Below are 17,965 nucleotides of genomic sequence, written 5' to 3' on the forward strand. Positions count from 1 at the left end.
TTTACGTAATGGGAGGCTTCCGTAAATAGGCGGTATTATGTAACGTTTCACGTTTATGTAAGTTTTACTCCCCAGATTACAAGCAACACAACTACTTACTTAAATTAATGACTATCTGCCTTGCGTGACCTTCACAAGACATTGTTATCAGGCCCACCAACCGTCAGTTTACGGCCTCATAAATTACACGCGACTCGTAAACTCGTAAAAAAGTCATCAAGTTAAAATTGGGCGCACTCCGTTATGATAATGATGCGGACTATCCGCGTAATTACTAAGGCATTAAATGTGTAATTTTTTCATGACGTTTTTTTTTTTCAAAATGCCAATAAAAGAGCTTTACTAGGTGTAAATCAATGTTTATAAATTGTTTTATATTAACTTCTTTATGGGGATCACGTGAAATAAATGATTCTTTATTTCTTTTTTTATTATTAATATAGACGTATCACGTCATCAATTAACATGCTAACACATCGTATCTACTTTATGTTATGCAAGTAATTCTTAATTCAAATTCGTAAATCAGTCAAAAAGAAAACTGAGACTGTTTTTTGTCATCTTTTTATTTATTATAATTTATGTTATTATATTATTTATTTATTATAATTTATATTATTATATAAATTAAAGTAAATATTAATAAATATGAATAATAAAAATAAATAAATTAAATAAATAAAAATAATATTTTAGTTTTAAGTTATTGATGAGATACTTTAGCGGTGTACAGGGTGTCACATGTTTGTACATATTTACTTATAACAACTGTAATACCATGTGACATGCAATAAATAAATAAATAAATTACACATACATTGGTTTACGAACATCGTTAAACCTAAACAGATGTCTCTCGATGTCTTCTTCTTCGGCATAGGTCACTTAAGCACGCTTTTTCATTATCACATTCAAAGTACACAACATAAATATTTACCACTTTGGTGCTTACTATCTTAAACTGGCTTTTATTTCTATATCAACATCATCATCATCTCATCATTGTCCCGTTTTTCACTTTGTCGGCTTACCTAACCTGAAAATTTGACAGGTCCGGTTTTTAACAGAAGCGACTGCCTGTCTGACCTTCCAACCCGCGAAAGGGAAGCCAGCCCAATATAGGTTGGGTCACATACCTCGGAAATGCATTTCTCGGGGATGTGGGTTTCCTCACGATGTTTCCCTTCACCGCTGAGCACGTGATAATCATCTATGATCCAAACTCGAATTGGAAATAGAAAATCATTCAAATTGAGAGTAACTAGGCTACTACGGCTCTACTATTTCTAGACATTATCATTTTATAATTTATCTCTGACTCAGTAATTACCTTTGCCTTTTTTAATTGTAATTGTTATAATTTTGTAATATTTTGTAATACTAAATAATTATATGTAAGTAAGTTACATACATACATACCGCGATGTCCGTGGCCTCGCTCGGCAGGGCCCGCAGAATACCAGCGTCGTGGCTCACGCCGCGACTTATGCTGAGCGAGGTCCTTTTATTCCGGGCTCCACCGCAGATGATCGGGCCGTCAGTGCGTTGCATTTAGAATACTTAGTTTTATTATTATTGTTTTTATGATTTTGGTTTGCTTTTCTTTTTGTTTTGGATATTATATATTTTTTTTGTCTGTGTACTTATTGATTTCCGTGTGGTTTCTGTCCTGTGTTAAATGTAATGTACCTGTCTGTCTGTGTCTGTGGTGTCCGGAAGTAATAAATGTTTCTTTCTTTCTTTCTTTCTTTCTTTCTATAATCCCCTACCAATGTAACCCTAAGACTAGTACATCAATGTCAGCAGTGCTCTTTACATAACCTTTGTCTATATAATATAAATCATTATAGTAGGCAGTTTGAAGCGTCGATGTCGCATAGAATTAGCTGCTATCTCCCCGTGGTTTATGAGCCATGAAGGAAAGCGTGAGCCTTTGCGACGTTCATCGGCGATGCACCCTCTAGACTCCTAATAATAAGCCAATGGGTTCTGTTAACACATCTGATAAATAGATCAGATATCAGATGCCGCCTGATCTTCTATCGTGTGGGTTGCAAGGTGGATTACCAACCTTACCAACACTGGTATCAAGGTTAGTATTGAGCCACAAAAAGCATTGACATGGTTCATGTAACGACTACTAACTTACATCAGTAAGTAGTAACCGGGACCAACGGCTTAACGTACCTTCCCAAGCACGGATCGTCTTACTTTCGGACAATCAGGTGATCAGCCTGTAATGTCTTAACCAAACTAGGGATCACAGAGTGATTTTCGTGATGTTTCCCCACCGGGATTTGAACCCGGGACCTCCGGATCGTGAGCCCAACGCTCAAACCACTGGACCATGGAGGCCGTTAACGTTTAGTAAAAAAGTAACTGGTTTGACTGATTGGAAACTAGTCTCAGTCTAAATAGCGCCGGGGGAGTTTCTCTATTGTGTAACTGTTCCTAGTAACACAATAACAAACTCCCAATTGAGTAGCTCCGCCGCGAGCAGTAAGGAGTAAATCTTGAGGGAATACTCAGACACCTGTCAGTGAGCGGAGTTACTCAGGTGGATGCAAATTAGCTTGCCACCGATATGGCGATATACTCGTGCTGTTAGGGTTCGCGACGCGACAAATCTCGGTAAGTGTTGCCATAATTTGGTCTTTTTAACCGATTTTGTGATCTCTAATTTGGTTAGGACGTTACAGGCTGATCACCTGATTGTCCGAAAGTAAAATGATGAAGGCACGTTAAGCCGTTGGTCCCGGTTACTACTTACTGATGTAAGTTAGTAGTCGTTACATGAGCCATGTTAGGGCCTTTGTCCGCTCGATAGTAACCCTGACACCAGGGTTGATAGGGTTGGTAATTCGATCGATTTCAAAAAGAGAATCATGATGGATAATTTAGTAAATTTAAATCCCAGAGGTCTTAGCAGCTTTGTAGTTTCCGAGCCCAAGATACGGTTGTGTCGTAGGGCTAGCAGACAGACACACGCACACACACATATGCGCACACAGACGCGCGCACACATTCACACACACACACACTCAAACGCACACAGAATCTTTACATTTACTTTACATACCTCTTTTGTGTACCACTCAATTTTTATATTTTATGTTTTGTTTTGGCTTCACTTTTCTATAGTTCTAAGGTTATAAATTAGGAGTTCCGTAAGAGGTTGGGAGCCTGGTGATCTGTCACACAGGGTCACACCTAGTATCGACACCAGTCTCTCACAAAGGCACTATAGTGTGTATCATTACCTTAGTTAAGTTTACATAATTTGTGTTACCTTTGTGAAGGGAAAATAAAGATTATTTTTATTATTTTATTTATTTTTATTTTATTAGCCAAGTTGCAAACGATTATTAACGATCTGAAATGACAGTGACAGCAATACAGGTGTTAGTGACATCGTAACGGAAACATTAAGGGCAATGATTCTGAGTTGATATCAAGTAGTGACATCGTAACGGAAACATTAAGGGCTATGATTCTGAGTTGATATCAAGTAGTGACATCGTAACGGAAACATTAAGGGCAATGATTCTGAGTTGATATCAAGTAGTGACATCGTAACGGAAACATTAAGGGCTATGATTCTGAGTTGATATCAAGTGAAAACTCTTTATTGAACTTAAAGCAAACATTGAGAAATAAACAATTAAGTACACTCATTTAGGTAATACAACAGGTGGCCTTAATGCTAAGGCAGCAATCTCCTCCAGGCAACCTTTAGGTATAGGAAATGAATTTAATAAAAGCGTGTCTACCCCGCGGTAGACAGTGCAAAATAAAAGTATACCTACATAAACTGTATTAAAAGCAATACATAGAAGACAAAAAATAATTATTATAATAATATATAAATATGTATAACACATACATTACCATGGAAAAGAGGAGACCATGACAGTGCTATTAAAAAAAATAAAAGGAAATAAAGAAGTAATTACAAATAAGTTATGCCTTTTGTGTTTCCTCATGTTGTCATATTGTTTTTCTGCATTATCCTGTGTACAGTCATGAGCAATATCATGTACCCACCTTAGAACTCTGTCGCACTATCATATTTGACATTTAATGAGACTTACGGTTTAATTTGTCAAAAAAGATAATGTGACATGGTTTCAAAGTGTATACATATTAGTACTCTTGACCGTACAATAAGGTATCAATTTTGTAAGGGATGGAAATGAAAGTATGAGATGTTTGCGATATGTGAGCACATCCGACAAGCAACCGAGCGCACGCGCGTGTATGCAGCTACTACTATCGCGCCGCCGCCGTGCGGCGCGAGGGCCCAAGATAGGTACTCTTCTTCTATCGTGTGGATTGAGAGGTACATTACCAACCTCATCAACCCTGGTGTCAGGGTTATTATTGAGCCGCCAAAGGCCCCTGACATGGCTCATGTAACGACTACTTACTTACATCATTAAGTAGTAACCGGGACCAACGGCTTAACGTGCCTTCCGAAGCACGGATCATCTTACTTTTTGGACAATCAGGTGATCAGCCTGTAATGTCCTAACCAAACTAGGGATCACAAAGTGATTTTTGTGATATGTCCCCACCGGGATTCGAACCCGGGACCTCCGGATCGCGAGCCCAACGCTCAACCACTGGACCACGGAGGTCGTCAGATAGGTACTCATACAAAAAACCTACGTCTGTACGTGTAATTGCTTTCCGTGTGTGCTCATAGACTTTATTATAAGAAAATAATGATGTGAAGCTATAAAGGTGACAAAATACACAAGATCACGCCTATTTCCCATCAGGGCAGGCAGAGACGTTTTCTTACACTTCTATAAAATTTTCATTCGCACTACAAAGTACCTACTTATAATTAAAATATATCTAGATTGTAGTGGTGCGTCGCTTACAAATTTAATAAATGAATCATGCTTTAAAATACAAATCTATACAATAGTGATGTAGTCTAGCTATTAACCCAGCCTTTGTAAACTAATTTCCCAGCAACAAACAAACTATAAAGTCAAACTGCAGCTCTCCAAGTGCTGCAGCCCTGCTCGTTTCCTACGGATATTGGTGTCGGCCGCACTGCGCTTCAATACTTCACTGACTTACAAAGGTGGTACTAGCTCGCTGGATTTACAATACACGAATTTTACGCTTGTTTCTCTTGACTTATGGTTTTCCAACTTCACGGATGATATAGACAACGGTGTAGACACTTCGAGTCATTGATATGATATGATATAATAATAATAATAATAATTTGCAATAGTACTACACGAACCGGGGATTGTCTTTGGGTGCACTCCCATAGTGCATACAGGGATAATCGCCGGTTGGTGTCACACCACATTTAGATTAAACTGTCTTAAGGGGCCTCTACGTGTTGGCTTCGGCCCCACGCACGCCTTCCAAAAGTCCGGGCCTCCATAGGCCCGAGATATGAAAAAGACATACAATAATAATAATAATCTTTATTGCACAAACTTACAACAACACAATGACAATATATAGTTAGACATTAAAAACAAGTGCAATTACGAAAATACAGATAATAACAATGGTTAATTAAACAGGGGTCCCCAAACTAGGCTAAGCCTGTGTCTTGGGGAACCAATTAAATAAGTATTACAATTTATCCTTAATTTAGGCATCCTTTATATGACACACAAGCCTTCTATTGCCTTCCCTGTCGCACGCAGAATGTCAATCATTTCTTCAACGTAATTATCAACGGCCTCCGTGGTCAAGTGGTCCAGTGGTCCAGTGGTGGAGCGTTGGGCTCACGATCCGGAGGTCCCGGGTTCAAATCCCGGTGGAGAAACATCACGAAAATCACTCTGTGAACCCTAGTTTGGTTAAGACATTACAGGCTGATCACCTGATTGCCCGCAAGTAAGATGATCCGTGCTTCGGATGGCACGTTAAGCCGGTGGTCCCGGTTACTACTTACTGCTGTTAGTATGTAGTCGTTGCATGAGCCATTTCAGGGGCCTTTGGCGGCTCAATAATAACCCTGACACCAGGGATGATGAGGTTGGTTGGTATTCCACCTCACAACCCACACGATGAGAAGAAGACTAAACGTCAAAACACGAAATTACTATGGAATTTGTATGAAATATCAACCCGTGACGTCAAAAAAAAAACGTGACAATATGTCGCACTTATTATTCCTTTTTTATTATTAAAATTAATGAATAATTTAAATAGAAAAAAGAAAACGATTTTGTCAGTTTGAGATCTGTATTTATTAGTAATCAGAATTTCGTATTTTATCATTGACCTGGGAAATTACCCAATTCTACGAGTGAGTTGTATCTTCTTCTTCTATCGTGTGGGTTGATAATGACTAACCTCAGCAACCCTGGTAAGGGTTATTAAGTTGAGAAGGAAAACATCGTGAGGAAACCCACATTCCCGAGAAATTCATTTTCGGAGGTATGTGACCTGACCTGTATTGGGGTGGCTTTCAATTCGCGGGTTGGAGGTCGCAGGCAGTCGCTTCTGTAAAAACTGGACCTGTCAAATCTTCGGGTTAGGTAAGTGGACCCCGTGAAAAAACGAAATGATGGAGATGAAGATGGTTGTAATTTGTTACTCGATGACTTGTAACTGCTCGTCCCGATTAGGATTATAAGCGTGATTTTGTGTTTGTTTACATCGTCAACAATACTTATATTATCTAACACAAACACAAAAGCCCGACCTTCCTTTTCATTATATTCCTCGTCCCGGTAAACTAATTTTATTTACTTCGCGACGGCGACTTCCAATATTTTTCCTCTACCTACCCTCATTATTACCTTGGCCATTATTTTCGCCTTCCCTACTTTGCCCTTAGTTCAGCACAATAAAGCTATAAATTAATAATTTCTTAGTTATTACCTTTGAAATAGTTTTCGTAATAGGGAAAAGTATTCTTGGTACGGCCTTGGAATTGGATTTTGAGACTTAAGTTGTTAATATTAGTAAATAAGTAAGTAAATAAACTTTATTACCTCCACAAAACATACATTGGTACTTAATAAAATAACAATGTTATTAACGATTCCCAGGTATTTGCAGAAAGTATACAAAATTAAAAAAGGGAAATAACAATAAAAACAGCTGCAACTGAAGTGTGTGTGTGTGTGTGTGTGTGTGTGTGAGTGTATGTGTGAGTGTGTGTGAGTGAGTGAGTGTGTGTGTGTGTGTGTGTGTGAGAGTGTGTGTGAGAGTGTGTGTGTGTGTGTGTGTGTGTGTGTGTGTGTGTGTGGGTGTGTGTGAGTGTGTGTGGGTGTGTGTGAGTGTGTGTGGGTGTGTGTGAGTTAGTGAGTGTGTGTGTGTGTGTGTGAGTGTGTGTGCGACTAGGTGCAAATTCGGTGGGAACTAGAGATATATTACAGGCTATAGTTCCTTAGATACTTCTAGATACCCCGGTACGCTTAAATCTTTAAAACTACGCAACAGATTTCGATGCAAGTTTTTTTAATAGATAGAGTAATTCAAGATGAAGGTTAATATGTATAATAACATCCATTAAATAGTGGAGAAATACTGTAATTTTTGAGGTTTTTAATGTGATGTCGTAAATAATAAAAATTTTTCCTCAGCAAATAGTGGAGAAATACTGTTATTTTTGAGGTTTTTAATGTGATGTCGTAAATAAATTATTTTTTTCCTCAGCATTGCCCGCGAGCGAAGCCGGGGCGGGTCGCTAGTTTATACTAAAGCATAGAATAAGGAATAATACTACGTATAGAACGGCAACTCTGCGCTCCCCACCAGCGGCTGAGCTAGGTTTACCTCCCCCCCCCTCGGTCTTACTTTAGTCTCCAATCGTACGGGCGTCTGAAGTCTGAAGTCGCACACAGATGCGTTAGTGTCTGTGTAATACGAGGTGACTTAAGTAAGACCTTGGGCGAGGTTGCCGCCCAATACGAATTGTCACTAAAGTGACTTATCACTATAAGCTGCTGGTAATCTGGCATTATTTATCATAATATTAACCTTTGATTAATTAATACGTTTCAAAATGGCTGTTATGTAGATTTGCCACAGACGAGACGGCTTTAATTACTTGGCCGAACCGATAAGTGTGACTGAGCCTAGATACAGGTATAGTTGGGCATATAAAAAGCTTTCTACATGCTTTCGATATTCATTAACAATTTGAATTCAGAATTCAACTGTCCACGTTCATTTTAGACAGGATATCGCAACAATTCCATACATCCGTACTATTAAATACTTCTCCCAACGCGTCTACTCTTCCCATTTCCCTTTTGAATAACATTTTTTTCTTCCAATATTTTCCCGTGGAGCCGGACTAACGGGCGGGCTAAAAATGAAATGTAAAACTAACCTTGATTAACCGTAAAACTTCCATCGAAACCGTAACAACGGAACGAGAAATAAAAAAACTTTTTTTATACCTCCCTTTACCGGCTGGCGGATTGGTATTATTCGTACTAAAGCCCCGTACAGATTTGAAGTCGTTATATTTTTTAACTTGGGAAAAGTGCTTACATTTCGTTTTTTTTTTTTTCACAAAAGGCCGAGATAAGGCGGATAAAGCTGTATCTTTCGTCCATGTGTGTAAAACTTCTTTTGTATGTTGTGTGCAATAAAGTATATTTGTATAGAGCTCCTCACTGGTATTCCGTTTCGAGCCGATTATAGTCAGTTGATACTCTATCCATAGTTGGCGATAGTAAGAACACTAATTGCTACTGATAATATCCGAGTTTACATAGCCGAATCCCAATACAGACCTAAACTAACAGATGTCAAATTTGTTTTCGAATTAATGTTTGGATCATAAATGATTATCACGTGCTCAACGGTGAAGGAAAACATCGTAAGGAAACCCACATTCCTGAGAAATGAATTTTTGGAGATATGTGACCTAATAATAACCTGTGTTGGGCTGGCTTTCCCTTCGCGGGTTGGAAGGTCAGACAGGCAGTCGCTTCTGTAAAAAACCGGTCAAATCTTCAGGTTAGGTAAGCGGACCCTGTGAAAAACGAGACAATGGTAGAAAACTGTCGATATTAACGAATGTTTTGGACTAGTTTGGTTTTATAGAATACTATCGTATGGTTTTTTTTAAGTGCCAGCTACCAAATACTATTAATATTACTTTCAAACCATGCTATCGATACAGTCAATAGTACGAGTACAGTCAATATACATTTAATTCTGCTGGCCAGTTATTCTGTGCGCCATGTGGCCGAACCTTCAAATCGAAATTCGGTTTGGTAGCCACATTAGAGCCTATCATAACATCGACCTGGGATAGACATTTAGGAGTCGCCGTCGCCGGACACGGCTTGGATGATGATGATGATGATGATGATGATACTGTAGGATGCTCTTGTTACATGCGCAGCTTCACAAAGTATTCCCGGCTCGAAACACCTTGTCGCTTTTCCATTCCGATAGCATTAATCACCTAACAGGATGTCCCTTTAAGGGATTTTAACGGAAAATGAGGTGTTGAAGGGGAAATAATACAAATACTTAGCGTTATGTGAGTGTGGTTTAATTTGGCCACTAGGCGTATTATATTACGGTGGCGGTTTCCCCCGTTTCAGCACAAACGAACCGGCCGCAATTTGTGACCCCCGTGATCGGTACTTTGGGTTCTCACTTTTTAATTAGAGATGAAAATAAATTGTCGGTAAAGTGTCTCGATTATCGGACAGTCATTTAATATGCGCTATTTTCATTTTATTTAATTTTTAATTTTATCGTTTGAGTGTTAACATTAGGATAAGTATTTATTACTAACTTATTATTATTATTGTTACGTCAATAAATACATTTTATTATTTTTATTTGTTCGTTTCCATATTATTAAAGCAACTGTAAACAATGAGAAATAAATAAAACCCCTGCATTTTGCAGATGACATCAATAACTACGCTGTTTAAGTTGATAAACTAACTATTAAATATACACATTATACACACACTCATAAAAGTTTGATTCAGTGGTTTAGAGACCGAGTCGGAATTAGAGCACGTGACACTAAACATGGCTTTCATGGATTTTTTGACACAGATGGCTCGCCTATTATAGACAGCAATACGGCTCACATTAGTTTAACAGAAAGTATTTTATCTATCTATGTTTTGCAATAAAGATATTCTGATTCCGATTATTGTTATTGAATGAATGATTTTGACGTTGACTTCACAACTTCGAGTTTGAATCGAGGACCGTTAGTAGACCAGCAAATAAGCTTTGTTAGCGAACAGCAGCGTCATACGCTCGCTGTTGCGTTGCGAGTCTAGTTGGCTTCACGAATACCGACTAATTCCAATCCCTCGACGGAAATAAAAGAGAGATTTCCTTCGCCTCCCTGATGTTGCTTGCTATTATTTTTTGTTTACGTTATTATTCATGGGGATAGTAGGGTAGACTGTCTTTCTGCCTTTTGTTGGGCCTATAGTTTAATATTACGTCACATTACTTCGTTAGTAACTTCTTCTACGTGTATTAGGTTTAGATAAAGAAACTGGTAAATACGTAAAACTATTTATTGTTAAAGGATTTTGTTTTTACACTCATCCGTGCTTAGGGAAACTCACAAAGAGAAAATTAAATCTAATTTCTCTTATTTCTGAGACTCCTGACTTTAGAGATTTTCAATCGATCCAGACGTTATCGATTCCATTTCCATTTGTATTTTGTTTCTATTTTTTTTCGAGCCGAAATTGTTCCACTACTGGATAATGAAGCTATTCAATTTGAAACCGTAATAATAAATATCATAGTTCCAAGAATTGAGTTAAAAGCATTCCTTCTAAGTATTACTCTCGAATGGCAGCTTTGAATTTCCTAGAAGCCAGTCTTAGAATCCTGTCTAACGAGTTACTTGTAAATCATTATCGTAGATACCCAAAACGTAACGCGTAGTCAAAGCTACGACGTAGCAAATACTACGACTTCGTTTCATTTTATTTTATTTTAATGATGCACATTTGGTTGACATAAGCTGTGTACAGAATACCGAAAGTCCTCAGCGCCCTTCTAGTCTGCCTAAGTACGTCAGCTGTGACACATCATCAACTATGTAACGTTATAATTTAGGGTGCAAGCCTTCCCTCAATCAGCTGGAGGGGGTATAATTAATGTTTCTTTCTTTCGTTCTTTCTTTCTTTCTTTGTATGGAGCATACTCCACCACGCTGTTCCACTGCGAATTGGTGAAGGTGTTTTACGAGTAAGGCTAGTAACCGGGACACGTACGTTAAGCCGTCAAACGTGCATTCCATCCTTAATTATAAACATCAAACTTATATAAATGTTCTTCATAATAATAAATCTCTCTAAAAAGCTCTAGTATCTCACTAACGAGGTAAATTTGAAGTTTGGTTATTAATTTCAATTAATTTGAGATTGTTTGCTTGGCAAGACAAACAGAACAATACAAACTGATAAGAAAGTAACTTAAAGGCTGAGTTTGTGTACTGCCCTCGAGTAAAAGAGTTTTTTTTTTCATAACATAGCATCACGCCTATGTCCCCGAAAGGGGAAGGCAGAGATGTATGGTATATACATCCAATCCTCGCCAGCTATGTTTAAGTTTGTCATATAAAACATACAAATTACATAAACAACCTATGTACGTCCGTACGAAAAACCTCGTACATATTGACGTTATCGTACACGCGCGTCTGTGTGTGTGACGTCTGACGCCATACGATTAAAGACTAAAGTAAGACCGAGGGGGGTGAGGTAAACCTAGCTCAGCCGCTGGTGGGGAGCTGAGAGTTACCGTTCTATACGTAGTCATCACCATCTCCCTAGCATTATCCCGTTTTCCACAAGGTCCGCTTCCCCAAGCTGAAGACATGACAGGTTCGGTTTTTACAGAAGCGACTGCCTACCTGACCTTCTAACCCGCGAAGGGAAAACAGCCCAATACAGGTTAGGTCACATACCTCGGAAAATGCATTTCTCGGGAATGTGGGTTTCCCGCGATGTTCGTGCACCGCTGAGCACCAAACATTAATTCGAACCTGCGACCTCAAAGTGAGAGACAAGCATTCTACCACCTGGGCTACCACAGCTCGTCTCGACCATCAACAAGTTTATCCATGATAATTACGTTGAATTAATGATTCTGATTACTTTTATTTTCTTTTTCTACTCCTCTACTTTAATCTGGCATTTAAATAACCAAAAAGTCTAATATAAGTACATACATAATTAAACTCTTTGAAAAAGTGTACGCTCTATGGCCTATAAAAGCATTGTTTACAAAGTGTAACTGTACTATAATGTCGCCAAAAAAGCATTGTTGTTGTTTTTTTTTTTTGACCTGGAAACTGGCACCTTTACTTGTTTGGTGCCATAGATATACTATAAAAAAAAAGTATACATTTGCCGCCATTTTCCCGCGCGTTGGAAAATAATTTTTATAAATAAAATTTTTCTTTGTATAATTTTTGTTTCATTTAAAATTACGTCGTCGTAGAAAAAGTATTGTATGCAACGTTGTATAACTAGGTCAAAAAATGCTCGTGGCGTCTCTTATTGCGATGTTCGCCAAGGCTCACATCGCAACTCACGCCACTCGCATTTTTTGACCCTTCTTATACAACTGTTGCATAAAATACTATTTTCTTTTTTCAAAAGAAATAATATTTCATTAAACCCATTAAAAATTCGCATGTAAACATGAACCATGATAAATAATTCTTAGTCGTTAATTTAGTTCTAATTCGCATTTCTAGAAACCCACAGCTAATATTAAACCAGACGGCAATTATAAATAATTAATTAACCAATAGATTCTAAGTTGTATCTTGATTAACCATACACGTGCCGCCATTGCGGTCGAGCCTCCAGACTACCTCACAAACCTGAATGTTGGTACCACTGGCTCAGAGAGAATAGATAAACGAAAATTACTACTATGAATATCTGATTTTTGTCGAAATTATGAGCAATCTTCTTATTACTTACACTTACTTCAAAGAAATCTCTTGTTAGAGATAATGTTACATGTACGGTCACGAGTATTAATATGTATACAATTTGATACCATGTCACATTAACTTTTTTGACAAATGAAACCGTAAGTCTCATTAAATGTCAAATATGATAGTGCGACAGGGTTTTAAAGTGAGTACATGATATTGCTCATGACTCTACTATATGTTTTTATGCTGTAAATTTATTTTGTTATTTTGTATTTCTACTTGTTCTACATGTTCTCTTTTGTGTGATTGTATGGTCTTTTGGTATGCAAATAAATAATAATTACACAACAATAAAAACCTAGCTAAATCTTGTGTGTATCTATCATTATGTTGATTTTATCCTATGTTTTTTTAAAGAACGTCTAGGGCCCTGTGCCGACGTTTTTCTTGCAGCTTCTTTTCCCCGGCTATACAGGTTGTGAGAAGCTGCAGTAGGTTTCGACGGATGAGGCGTTCGTTATGTAAAAAATGACGATTCAAAGTGTAACTACGAGTATGTCACCTGCTGGTTAAAGATATTTTTGAATTTGAATTTGAACTAGGCCTTATATGAGTCATAGTTACTTTAAAAATAAATAAAATTTTGCCCCACACACGCCTTCCAAGAGTACGGGACTCCATCAGCTCTATACATGGAAACGGCATTTATAATAATAAAATTAATATATTTTTTGTCTGTTTGTTACAGGAGAGCACACCTTAGAAGCTGCTTGGAAAAACTCAAGGATATGGTACCACTAGGCCCTGAAGCATCACGACACACAACCTTAGGATTATTAACAAAAGCTAAAAGATTTATAAAGGTATGTACTAAATTATACATACACAAACTCCTATTTTCCACCGGGGTAAGCAGATATAATGTAATTCCAGTACGCCAAAAACCAAATTACCAAATCCCACCGCGTGTGTGTGTTTTTAAGCCGTGGTAGCCAAGTTGGTAGAACGCTTGCCTCTCACTTTGAGGTCGCAGGTTCGAATCCAGCACAGGCCTAAACCAATGATTGTCGAATTTGTTTTCTAATTCATGTTTGGATCATAAATGGTTATCACGTGCTCAGCCGTGAAGGAAATCCACATTCCCGAGAAATGCATTTTCAGAGGTATGTGACCTAACCTGTATTGGGCTGGTTTTCCCTTCGCGGGTTGGAAGGTTACCTAAACAGGCAGTCTCTTCTGTAAAAAAACGGACCTGTCAAATCTTCAGTTAGGTAAGCGGACCCCGTGAAAACGGGATAATACAAGGGGGATGATAATATTTTTTTACCAGATGTCTAAATTTCGAATTCATTTTCATTCTGTTTAATGTTCTCATATGTTTTGATGGGATGTAATACGCCCACGACTTCGTCTATATTTTCACAATCGTATACACAAATACTTTTTTTTGGTAAATAATAACACACAATATTAGTCTGTGATAGAGAAGCTTTCTATTTGTGAGTGAGATTATGTTATGTATATAGATATATGAATAATACATATGTTTATGGACATACAAGAAAATACATGTATTGTATATGAGTTTGGTTTTGTACAGAAGCAACTACTAATCTGACCTTCCCATTCGAATATATCTAGTTACAAATCTTGCAGAGAACAGAACCAATTTCGATGTTTATTCCACCAGTCTTAGGAGCTACATTGAACAAACGTGAGTTTTATGACAACTAAATGATAGAAAAATATGCAGTAAAGTTTCAGCCATTGGAAACAAGTCGCGCGGCACGCTAGTCCTAATAAAGATCCCGACAACTGAACTAGAAATTCAATCGTGTGAAAATAATTCTCCTATGAAAAGGAACTGTAAAATACTAGCAGCCGACCAAGCAGAAATATTGAAGGTACGCCATCGCTGCGGTGTCATTTATAATAAATGACATTGGTATTTATAAATGATAAATGTTACATTGAAAATGAGCATTTATTTTGCGATCGGCACGTTTATTTGTCGGCCGTTCTTGACACAATTTGGTTCGTATTTCGAAATGTTACATTTTATGTCATCAGACTTAATATGTTGAGCCGTGGTAGCCCAGTTGGTAGAACGCTTGCCTCTCACTTTGAGGTCGCAGGTTCGAATCCAACCTAAACCAATGATTACCGAATTTGTTTTCGAATTCATGTTTGGATCATAAATGATTATCACTTGCTCAACGGTGAAATAAAATATCGTGAGGAAACCCACATTCCCGAGAAATGCATTTTCGGAAGTATGTCATCTAACCTGTATTGGACTGGTTTTCCCTTCGCGGGTTGGAAGGTCAGACAGGCAGTCGCTTCCGTAAAAAACCAGACCAGTCAAATCTTTAGGTTAGGTAAGCGGAGCCTGTGAAAAACGGGATAATGTTAGGGAGACGATGATGATCTAAGCCATGTAATGATGAGACTTAATATGTAGTCGTAAAGAATAAAGAAACTAATATTATACTTCAAGCGGATTAATTAACCAACATTATTTTTCACAAAAAACTTCTTTGAAGACATAGCTGTGTGGAGAACAAAGTCGGTCTAAGCTTTATTATTTTTTTGGTAACAATTTGTCTTTGACAAAGTCCCTTAAAATATACAAAGGCAATCTCCAAATGCTAAAAGCCTTAAATAAGTTTTACGATAAAAATTTTGAGGATAAAATTGTTGTTAGATATAAGAATATACACTTCTCATCAAAAAAATCGAAACACCTTGCAAGTTTACGTTTTGTCAGGATTATCAGAAAAATGTGTACATTTAGGAATAAATGTTAAATGTCGTTTAATAGTGAGTAATATGAGCTTATCAAATCTTAATGTTAATGTTCTAAATTTAAATGAATTTTTCATAGGTTTCGTATTTTGTTAAATGAGTCATTTTTATTCCGTATGGAGTATAAAGGAAATGGATAAAACAACACACGTAAATGAAAAAAAAAGCTAAAAAACGTTTATTTAATAACTTGTATTCCCTCCCCGAGCTCTAATTACTGCTTCCATACGGTTCTTCATCGATCGGATGAGAGTCACGATCACATGCTGTGGTATATTGTCCCATTCCTCTTGGATTGCATCTTGCAGCTGGCTAAGTGTTTCTGGGGCAGGATCTCTTGCTCGAATTCGTCTCTTTAATTCATCCCACAGATGTTCAATGGGATTCATGTCCGGGCTTCTTGCTGGCCATTCCATGATAGAGATATCGACTTCGTTAAGATAATCTCGTACGACGCCCGCGGTGTGAGCCCTAGCATTGTCGTGCATGAATATGAAGCCGTTGCCAATAAAATGTGCATAGGGCATCACATGAGGCTCGAGACACTCTTCGACGTACCGATGACAGTTTAGTGCAGGCAGACGTGGCCCAGACACGAAAGCAAGCTCTGTCTTACCGTCGGCGCTGATTCCTCCCCAAACCGTCCACAAACCGCCACCATAGCTGACCTTTTCTTCAATGCAGCATTGTGCATAGCGTTCTCCGTCTCTTCTGTAGACCTTGTTCCTTCCGTCGTTACCATACAGCATAATTTTACACTCATCAGAAAAGAGAACTTTGGTCCACTGTAGGTATGACCAATTTAGGTGCTCACGTGCAAAGTTAAGGCGCGCTCTTCGATGGTCTGCAGTTAATTTCGGCCCATTTGCTGGCTTATGCGGTACCAGTCCACGATCCTTCAACCTTCTTCTAATTGTAGAGTCACTTACAGCCACCCTTCGTACAACACGAAGCCGCTGCTGCAGTTGAAAAGCGTTAAGGCGTCGATTTCTTAAAGAAGTTGTTACAATAAATCGATCATCTCGCTCAGAAGTGACCCGATTCCTGCCAGATCCTGAACGGCGCGTGAACAAACCAGTCTCCCGATAACGTTTATAGACTCTATGAACAGATGACAGGCTTAGATGCAGTCTTGCAGCCACAACACGCTGACTAAGGCCAGAATCCAGCAATGCCACAACTTGGGCGGCTTCTGTGGGCGAAGTATCCATACGTTTTAGAAAAAAAACCTTTTTTCAGACGTCCCAAAGTCACAGTATTGAAATAAAAAACAAAAAGTTTAAGGATAGGCGCCAATTTTTAGTTTTTAAACGCTAAATGTACTCCAACCCTAAACACACATTTGTCTCAAAACAGTGATTCATTTCGTTTATAAGATAAACAAATGAAATTCTAATTTTGAATTTAGAATTTTCGCTTATTACTGTAATGGCCAAACTGCCAGCACATACACATACTTTTATGTATTTTTTTTCATCGTATGAATTCTTTTTTGTGTTAAATTCGGACAGAAACAATGAAAACGGAAGTGTTTCGATTTTTTTGATGAGAAGTGTATTTGTGAGAGAAAAAATATAATTACATTGGTCTGAAAGAAAATAAAAATTGAGAATTTGTTTCCAAAAGTCCACACAAAACTATTCATGTTTTTTTGTGGTATCCTCTACATAGTATGAATTGCCTATTTATTTTTAATAAAAAGAAAGATTCATAACACTTCCCAAAATGTCTAAATGCTGTGAGGACTAGACTTCCGTTTCCTGTACAATAGTTGTGAGAAAACCTTCGATAAACAAAGGGCGAGGCAAAGGGTTCGCGCGCTTCCGCCCGGCGCTGTTTCCGGGCCGCAACTTCCGTTTCCAGTTCCCCCCCCCCACACTTCGTAGCCTCTCCCGCCACTATCCCGGATCCCGGAGGCTCCGTATTTCCACTTCCTCTGGGATTTTTAAAGGTCTCAGTGATAATATGCTTTGTCATTTAAAGCACTGCTCCTGTTGGGTATTCGTTTGACGTCACAGTGAGAGCTCTCAGCACTCCCCATTTGTCCGGCCAAGTAGTTAATGCCATCTGCGGCAAATCTACATGTCAAAAAAATATATTCTTGAGCAATAATCTATTTAAAATAGACAATGTTGCTGATTCCTTACAAAGCAACTAATTTTATTTTAAGTTATACCTGTTATTTTATTATCCGCTGAAAAAGAAAACGACAAGCATAAAATTTATGGAACACGCGTCAATTTTAGGCAGAAATTTTAAAAAATC

At 38.0% G+C, this 17,965-nt stretch overlaps 1 protein-coding gene across 3 annotated transcripts in view; it reads left to right on the plus strand.

Annotated features, from left to right (window-relative positions):
- LOC126371526 (max dimerization protein 4-like) overlaps positions 1-17,965 on the plus strand; it is a 405,754-nt gene that overhangs the window by 308,363 nt on the left and 79,426 nt on the right. For all 3 annotated transcript variants that reach the window (XM_050016847.1, XM_050016848.1, XM_050016849.1), the window contains one exon: positions 13,644-13,758. In XM_050016847.1, the coding sequence (XP_049872804.1) occupies positions 13,644-13,758 (115 nt within the window). The remainder of the gene's footprint in view (positions 1-13,643; positions 13,759-17,965) is intronic.

The sequence above is a fragment of the Pectinophora gossypiella genome, chromosome 12 (genome assembly GCF_024362695.1).
Source record: "Pectinophora gossypiella chromosome 12, ilPecGoss1.1, whole genome shotgun sequence".
Lineage (NCBI taxonomy): Eukaryota > Metazoa > Arthropoda > Insecta > Lepidoptera > Gelechiidae > Pectinophora > Pectinophora gossypiella.